Source organism: Diplotaxodon limnothrissa, linkage group LG14, assembly GCF_057381915.1.
Source record: "Diplotaxodon limnothrissa isolate DT_005_m linkage group LG14, D_limnothrissa_male_GT1.1, whole genome shotgun sequence".
NCBI classification, from domain to species: domain Eukaryota; kingdom Metazoa; phylum Chordata; class Actinopteri; order Cichliformes; family Cichlidae; genus Diplotaxodon; species Diplotaxodon limnothrissa.
In genome coordinates, this window is record NC_140609.1 from 12,155,253 (window position 1) to 12,164,871 (window position 9,619).

At 41.7% G+C, this 9,619-nt stretch overlaps 1 protein-coding gene across 1 annotated transcript in view; it reads right to left on the minus strand.

Moving 5' to 3' along the window:
• ssh2a (slingshot protein phosphatase 2a) overlaps positions 1–9,619 on the minus strand; it is a 32,792-nt gene extending 23,173 nt beyond the window's left edge. The window contains exons 1-2 of the mRNA XM_085369992.1: positions 9,463–9,619; positions 6,897–6,940 (exon numbers count right to left, since the gene is read on the minus strand). Of these exons, the coding sequence (XP_085226118.1) occupies positions 6,897–6,940; positions 9,463–9,525 (107 nt within the window). The 5' untranslated portion in view covers positions 9,526–9,619. The remainder of the gene's footprint in view (positions 1–6,896; positions 6,941–9,462) is intronic.

Here is a 9,619-nt window from a genome sequence, read left to right on the forward strand (position 1 = left end):
TACAATGCCTAAAGTTCAAATGTTTGCTGAAGACTTAGCCCAGTCAGCTGTACAAGCGCTTAGCTTTGGAGAAATGGCTCTAAAGCTCTGAACAGTCATATAAGAAAGACAAATAAGGCTCTATTAGCAAAAGATATTGAACAGTAAACCAAAAGTATACTTTAGATAAGGACAAGCTGAAAATAGGTGTGTAAGTGAAGTTAGCCCAGAACGTATTTCTGCAAATATAACTGCAAAACTGTTATATCTGTATTGTTATATCTTGCATTACTCAGTGACATATGTTATGTATGTTATATATTTAAACTTGTCAGAAAAAGTAAGGGAATGTGTGTTTGGTTGATTGTTTCTTAGTTGTAACAATGCGTCTTGGCAATAAATTTTATACCAGTGGAAAGCTTGTTATTTCCTTTAAATAATGCCACATTTGTAAGAAAATGCATTTGTGGGTTGAGGAGCAGAGTTCAGTGTGTGGGTTAAGTTGATGAAAAACTTGCCAAATCTTCTCAGCCAATGCTAAACAGCTTACTCTGCCATAGACTCTTGTGTGGTGTCATTTATTGAATTGGATGAAGTCTGAATAAACAAGACATATTGCCAATTTAACAATTTATTCAATTATCAAACAGGGGCCTCAATAACATGTGGAAGAGCCATACAGATCCACAACAACCTGGTTCCTCATCTCATGTTGGTTACCAACTTGGGTCACTGCTGTGGGATGTTATAACATTTGTCAACCAGTATTTGTCGCAAGTCAGACAGTGTGGTTGTGTTGGTCACTCTGGCACGAACAGTACACCCAATTGGCAATTGTTGTCATCTTGGATAATAGAGTTCAGTCCGAGACCAGATCAAGTTTTTCATGGGCACAACTCACATACTCAACTCTGCTGCTCAACCTACAAATGCATTTTCTTTACAAATAGGGCACCGATTAAGGGAAAAGAAGCAGACTTTCCAACAGTATAAATGAGCCTGATTTTGCCCGATGTTTCTTCTTGTTAAAAGTAGAGATGGCACGATACCACTTTTTTATGTCCGATACCGATACCGATATCATAAATTTGGATATCTGCCGATACCGATATGAATCCGATATAGTGTTTTTTAATCAACAAAACTGTTTTTTAAATATCTTGCTGCATTTTGCAAGTCTGCAAGTTCATACTCAAGTTTAAAACAACAACTACACTAAAGCTATTCTGTTATACCTGTATACAAAAAAAATATTTCATAGTTCAGCAATACTGATCAATCTAATAAACTTAGACCTACACCATCCTCCCTATTCTGGTATTTTAAAGAGTACTTAGCGTAAATATTAAGCAACCTAACTAATAGGGTTCCAACTCCCAGCAACAACAAAAATAAATAAATAAAAAATAGGGAACCACCCCTCACGCGCCACCTCATGATGCTTAATCGACGTAATCAACCTTAATTTGATGAAGTGTGAAAAAAAAATGCACAGAAATCAATTATTTTTCAAGAAATATTAAATAGATTCAACATCTTTCTTCAACAAAATTGCAGACTGCACAGATGGTACCTTCCCAAAGGAAAAAGTAGTATAGCTTACTAGGGTATATATATTAGACTTAATAGTCACTATATACAGTAATTGACTTCTATTCATTTTACATCAAATTAAAACTTTGTGTGTCAGATAATTATTTATTAAAAGCTAGACATTTTAAATGAGAATAAGAAAGAAAAGTATGTCTTTGTGCCCCCTTTTCCCAGTTAATGCCCTATCGGCCCCCCTGGCTAAACTTTGCTAGATCCGCCCCTGCACAGTTACCAGCGTCAGCTACATAGAAAAAGATCCTGGTGTAGAAAGTAATATTAAATAAATTCTAACAACAGCTTATCAAGCTTAAACGTGCTGCTGTTGTTCAGCCGCTGGTTTCCTCTTTCTGGTGCAAAGTGGGCCAAAAACAAAGACGGACTCGCGACAGAAAAGCCGATCAGCTGATCATTTAAGCAGTTTCACGATTGAAGTAGCAGCCGGAGAGCGAGAGGCAGTCGCTCGTTAAGCTTAACGCAGGAATGCTTTACAAACATTCAGAGATGGACTTACACACTTGCTTTACTTCTCTCGGGGATAACTTTGTCGGAGATGAAATGCCAGGTTGCTAGCGAAGCTCCAAATGCTATCCAGACCACAGGTCCCGCATGCCACAGCCGCTCTATCACGTGATGCATACTGCTCCGACATGCTAACGTTCTGAGGTGAGTTACGGCGTGTTGCAAGTTTTGTGAGGTGCTTTCGTGATATTTAATGGATCGGATTACATTTTTTATTTTTCTCCGATATCCGATCCAGTCATTTAGGTCAGTATCGGACCGATACCGATACGTAATATCGGATCGGTCCATCTCTAGTTAAAAGGGAGCTTTTCCTTCTCACTGTTGCTTAGTGCTTGCTCATAGTGGGTGGTTTGATTGTTGGTGTTCTCGCTCTATTATTGTTTGGTCTTTACCAGACAATATAGACTGCCTTGAGAAGACTGTTGTGATTTGACACTATATAAATAAAACTGAATTGAAATTAAAATCAAATTAAATATGTTGCACACAATGACTGTAACCCTTGGCTCTTCTGTGGAATTAACTGCATGCTGTTTGTGGATTTCCACAGTTTCCAACTGTTACATCACAGATTTTTTTCCACTGAGGTTATGGCTAATCCAGTATGAATTTCTTTCCCGAGAATTAGTTTCTCTTAATGAATAAGTCACAAAATATAGTTTTCAAAAAGAAAACTTACCAGGACCCGAATAGTTTTCCTGTTGTTCCAGTGACTCTAATATTTCCAATTTGCAATTGCATAATTCAGCTAAATTACAAAACTTGCATTGATGAACCATGATTTCCATTTTCTGCATTATAAAATTGTCAGATATTGTGCATGAAATGCTTATTGTCCCACAAGGCAGAACTTCCATGGGCGAAATACTGGAAGTACAAACTGTGCACTGCAGTTTCTTAGTGGCGGTGGGAACACATACGCCCATGTAGTCACTAATCAAGCACTCAATGTTTAAACAGCAGGTGTGCTGTAGAAAGACAGAAGGCAGGTGCAGGGTATAAATGACATATAACAGCTTGTAAACTTGTTTCCACATGAGAAGTTGGTGTTTAAAGAGCATGCCGTTGGCTTGGTGTTGATTACTGCACCTCGCCCTTCTCATTCTAAGAGCAGGCCTGATGAACCTGCTCTGCTTGTGTGCACCTGTTTCAGAGTTCTCTATAAATCTACAACATGAACAGGCAACAAAAGAGTTATACAACGCAAGGGATTTCAATGGTCAAGGCAGCATTAATTATAAACAATACAATTTTGGAGAAACCTATTGTGCCACTCCTCCTCCATTAAAGGCCGTGATTATTTTAACATGCATTACCACAGCAAGGCTCTGTAGTACTTATGCCTGTGTGCTAAACTGGCCTTTCTGCGCTCCCGGCCTGTTGCCCAGTAATATAATAGATAATATTTTCAATTACATGTAAATCATTTCCAAATCACTCTATTGTACTTTTATTTACATTTGATGAAGCAGTCTACCCTTTTTTCTTTTTGGAGCTGTACTGCAAACAAACAGCCAACACGGCAATACAATGACCCGTTTTGCACTCAGTAAAAAGGAAATGTTGTACAGCATGGACACAATAGACAGACAAGGTCAGGAGGAGGGCTGCTAAACAACAGGTCCTTTCTTCACACAAGCTTTTCTCATCCTCGGCCTGCTTTCTCACTACAGTAGATACAATACATTGACACAGAGCTAACTAAGGTGGCATTTTTGCTGATACATTGTGGCACTTTGTGAACAGCAAACCAAATAGGCAGGAGAAGGAGAAGTGATTGCGGGTATGCCTTTGTGGTTTAAAGGAACGAATCCAGCTTGTGCACCTTAGCATTTTGTGGGACAGCTACAAGATTAGACAAGATTAATGAAGCAGGAAACATCCAAGTTAATATCCCTATCCCATATCAATCTCTGTGCTGAACAGTACACAACACTGTAATGGATAATGTTGTAGAACAGGGTTAAAGTGAACAAATATTAAACCATTAAATGCAGGGATCTTTAAAAACTAATTTGACCAAACACTGAGTTACTCACATATCCCTGCAAATGATCTCTTTTGTGCAGCAGCCACAGTAAAACACATTTACCAACATTTATTCGAGCACTAACAGATTTACTTAGAGGAAAGAAAAAAAAAAGAGGAAAAAAAGCCAAATGATGGCTTTGGGTAGGAAAATAAAGACAGTTTTTCTAACACTGTCCTTGACAGTCAGTGTCAGTCCTGAGGCAACAGTGTGTGGCAGAGATTCATTATTGCACTGCAGCAGTTATCCTTCATTGGTGTGGTGCAATGGGCAGAGATAGCTGTTTGCATCTGTCTGTGTGAAAAAGATGTTGACTGAGAGAGAAAGAGAATATGAGAGTGAGAGATACAGTGTGGGAGTCGGTATACAGCGAAAAGGAGAAGACAAAAACTCTGGAGAAGCACAAGAAAACGATGATGGAGAGAAAAATATTACTGCAGTACAAAAGGCCAAAGCCTTCCTCAGTTTGAACGGCTCCAGTGCAATGTTACTGGCCCATGCGGCTGTGTGAAGGCATACGTAGGTTGGGGAGTGCACAGTTAATTGGACCTCTGCTCTTGGTTAATACACATTGGGCGTCCCTTAGCAAGGTCCTTGGCTGCACCCGCATAAATGTGTGTGTGCACGCTCATCAATGCCTATGACTTCACCTCTGCTTTGAGGTATTACCTAACAAATAATCGGGACCACATGTCCTCGCAGTCACTATTGGGGTGTGTTTACTGTAGGAATGATGTCACCGTTTTTCAGCTTTCAAATATATCTGACAACCCCCCCACCCCCTTTTTTTGCATGTTCCACATTTGGATGAATTCCACTCTGTTCCAAGTTCGCATTATACATGCCCAACGCCAAATATTTTTTAATTTTTTTTTATATTTTTTTATATTGGGCCTGACAAAGTGTTTGTCTATGAGCAAGTTGCGGTGCAATCCAGATGTAGTGCGGCACGTACACAACTATGTTCAAAGGGTTTTAAATAAACATTCATCTAGTCAGAGTTAGCATCTGAATAAATGTCACTCCACCAGAATGAACCAAGATGGTAAATGATGGATGCAGTTTGGGGTTCAGTATGCCCAAGGACACTTGGACACATGGACTGTAGGAGCCAGGGATCGTTCCACCAACGCTCCGACTGGCAGACCACCTGAGCTCTACCAACTGAGCTCAGTCTCCCGTCCTAGTAATAAATAGGCCCGACTGTGCTTAGCATCCTTAGATTAACTTGAATGAAATCATAGTGATTCTGGGCCATGGTCAAAGTGCAAAAATAAAGAAAGAGAAAATAGAGAAGTGGAGAAGCTCAGGCTCACTGGACTGCTTCTTAGCACTGCTATTCAAAGATGAGGAAACACTAACACGGACTGGCAGGCAGGCAGTGTTTTGTTGTTTTCTTTTTTCCTCCTGTGACACGACTCCTGCAGAAATCTGGCATTATCTGGCATTTCTGTCATGCCTCCAAACAGGACAATCAGACCAGCCCTTTAATCTGCACTGACTGAACTGTCTGTCTCAGGCTGAGCTCAACACAGCTGGACTATATATATGTGGAGTTTAGCTGCACTGCATCTTTACCTGCTGAATTACACAGTAACTACAGCAGTGACAAGAGGCAACGTAAAAATATGAGTTACACCTGATAAAAGCTTGACACAGAAAGTTAAACGACAAAGACATGCTACTTAGATTGCACTTCAAAGTTTAGATTAGTCTACAAAAGCCCTTTACAAAGTCCATTAAAGACGGAAAGGCTGCACATGCTTTGATGTTCCACTTCCTCTTTAATGACTGTGCACTAGTGTCTCAGAATGTAACGCAGGGAGAACATTTGAAGTGAGTGCGGTATCTTTGCGTAGCCTTCCCCACAATGGAGAGAAAATGTCTGTGTTGAATGGCAGCTAGTAGCAAGCCAGACACAAACATAACAAAGTGCAAGCTTTCAGGCTCTCCTCGCTAAAGAGAATTTCATTTCAATTGTGAACAGGGCCTTGGCCCAGGTTGCAGGATAATGACAGAGCCACCCGAGTCATGGAAACAAAAAAACAATAACAGCTGTGACGTCCTCGTCTTTTATGAAGACACAGATGCACACGTCAAAAGCAAATCAGCTAGACCACAACCCTCGGGCAGAAAGCCTCAAATTAACCGCAGCCTGCAATATGACAGGGACGGCCAAATATTGATATAAAGTTCTCACAAAGCCGCCATTTGTTTACGCCAAACAGAAAGGAACTATTTTTGCCATATCAAAACGCTCTGTGTTACACAATGTAAATATATAAGTAACTTCCAAATTTAGAATGAACGACTTGTTGTCTTAGCAGCTTACTGTTCGCTGTTTAAAGCAGAGGAAATTTGGCACTACAATGCAGGGACCGTGTGCGAGGAACATTTAGGAATAAACAGGAACACATTTTCATCCGATTCCAATTGATACATTTCCTTTGATTATGCTGTGACTAGAAAGATACAGCAACTTTTTCTAATGCTCTTACACATGGGAATTCTGGTCTTTGAATAGTGTTGCCTTAAAATAATGACAACAACAACAAAAACAATAATAATAATAATGTGACAGCTATATTAATGTCTTATAAACTGACAACATAAAATGTGCTTAAGCACTTAGAGGTAAAATTGAATAATACTGATGTACAGTCTCCCCCTAGTGGTCTGAGATGCAGTTTGCGTGGATCCTGCTAATGGCAGCATTTGAAAGTAAAGGGTTGTTTAAGGAAACAAGAAACATAAGACAGAGGGGTGGTCTCACCTCCTGAGATGGAAGCGACGGTCATCCTCGCCACTGCCCGACTCCTGCAGAGGCAAACAATATTGTTAAAGAAAGCAGAATATTTATTTAACTCTTTCATCACCTTTTTCTGACAAGAGATGCTTGTATTTCAGGAAGAACAAAGATTATTTCACAACCAATGGGAGTGCGTCACATTTTATTAACTGTACATTATAGGAGCACTACAGTGGGTGGCAGTGAGGGCTTCCATGTAAAGCTCTTCATCTATGACTTCACTCACAAGACAGGGCCACTACTTCAAGTGAGGCTCAGAGCAGAGACCAGGGATAAAGGCCGAAACACACTGAGTGACCATGCCCCCGATACTCCCCACACCCTCGGGTGCTCTCTTCCCAAAACGCATGCAGTCATCCTCCCCCACCACTGGAACCAGCACAGTTTGCCGCACGCACATGCACGTGTTTTTAATCCCAGCCTTTTTTCAGTAATCCCTCACAAACTGAGGGAACTTTCTCTTTGGCATCAATCTGTCAATCCTGGGCCACTACCCAGGCCAATACAGACATGCAGTGTGCACAGACACGCCCAGACCGAACGATAATAAGATGTTACTTCAAAATTGATAATGGAAGATGGTGACAGGCGGGTAAGAGAAGGAAGAGCAGGCGGCTGCAGGCCAGAGCATTGTCATTTTCTTCTTGGTGTCCACAACCACAGATGCGATTAAGCCTAAAGAAGCATCTGGCTGAATGGTGCTCTCTACATCAACAGCTTATCGGCCTGCCTCCAAGGCAAAAATATTGTTTCTTGGGTGAAAAAGGAGTGCGCAGATGCATACTGCACGTACACACACACACCTCTGACACAATGGCTTGCTCAGCAGATTTCAAAGGCAAATGTGAAACCAGGGCTCCCACCGCAAAGCAAGCCCACATATTCCTGATTAGTGTAGACGCTGCGTATTTGTGTTTAAAACAACATAAGGTAAGAAGGAGGCTACGTGCGGATCTCTGTGGTTATCGTTCCTTTGCATGGATGTGTAGGGAGTGGTTGCATAGCCAATGAGAATTGGGAATTCATAGTGCTGCTAGGCAGATTACTGTGTACTGCCACAGTGGGGAGGCTATTCCCTGCTGGGATGTGTGGAAGTAATGCTTTCTGTATTACCACAGGGTCAATCTTAAACCTTTATTTGATCCTGTGTGGATCAGACGTTTAGAGGGCAAGCATACAGGGAAATATTCTAACTATTATGGTGCGGTGGCATCCAAGCTGCAAGCCTCATGGCTGCTGAGTTCCTTCATAGGAGTTTTATTGCCAGTTCTCTCCCCATACAATGCTGCCCCTTTTCTCAGGTTTCTGCCCTCTCAGCAGCACACATCTCACAAGAGTCCTCACAAGGCTACTTCCCATCAGAAGCAGGTCTCATGACAAGCAGCTGGTAGCCTCAGCCTGCGACTCTTTTGCTGCCTGGTCATAAATTCACTAACAGCAATAAGTCGTGTGAACCATCTGTTTGGTTCAGCAAAGGCTGGACTTTATTAAGGCGTCCAAACTCTGCCAAGCAGCATCCCATGCAAATGTTAGTAACCATTAATAATAAGCCTAAAGATGCTTTTAAATCATTTTGTCTTGATGACAAATTTCCCCACCAGCATCAGCACCGGGATGTTTACTGACCATATATTTACTCCTGATCTATTCAAAAGAATTTGCACAGCTGTCCATGTGATTCTCCACCAGGCTGCACATTTTCTTCAATCGCATGTAAACTCTGCAACGCATTGTGATAATCAGAAGTCCTTGTCGGTATTTGTCTTCTTTTCTTTCTCAGAAAACAGCCTACCAGAGCAGTCAACATCTGTCCTCACAAACAGTACTTTGCACAAGGCATAGGTCTTATCTACTGCAGCCACGCCGTCACCCTGCACTCAAGCGCTTGAAGCCAGACGCTGGAAACCTCAGGCTTGTCAGAGGGGATAAGAGGACTGCCTTCCTGCCGGCTCTGACATGCCTGCCACACTAACCCGCTTCCCGGCCCCTTACTGTCTGTCACTCTACTAACCAGTGATCCGTTGAAGCTGTCTTGTTCTCCGGACTGCAATCCTATCCTACGTTTTACACCACAGAATACACAAACATAATGATGACTTTTACAAACACTTCAAACTGATTAAAAAAAACATCTGTCTGTTTGTCTGTCTATCTATGTATGTATGTTGTGTTTTTGTAGTTCAGTTGATCTGAGACGACTTTGGGTTCTCCGGGAGGAAGTGAGTTAGCAAACATAAGCTCTACCTGCTAGCTTTGTTCCTGCTAGTTTCAAAGAAAGAAAAAAAAAACAACTTTTCACATTTAATATGAAGCTGGGATAGTGGCCTGTGTTTGGCTAAATAGCTTAAAACTCAAACCTCCATCTCTTCATCTCAAAGTAAGAGCTTCCTTTAGGCTTACAGTATGGGGCTAGCGGCTAGTAAAGTTAGCCACCCATGTAGGTTGAGTACAAACTGGGCTAACGGTAGGCTCACCGTGTCACACCAGCCGAAAGTGAGGCAAAACGTCAAACCAGTTTACAGATACTCACAGACACGCAGGGGCTGGAGGTAGTGCTCGGTGTCGGAGACCGCTGGACAGTAACCAGTGCCATCCCGACTGCAGCTGCTCAGACCTCGGTCACCTCGGAGAGTGAAACGACGGGATACCGGACATTATTTTGGGCAGACACTACAGTGCACCGTGCT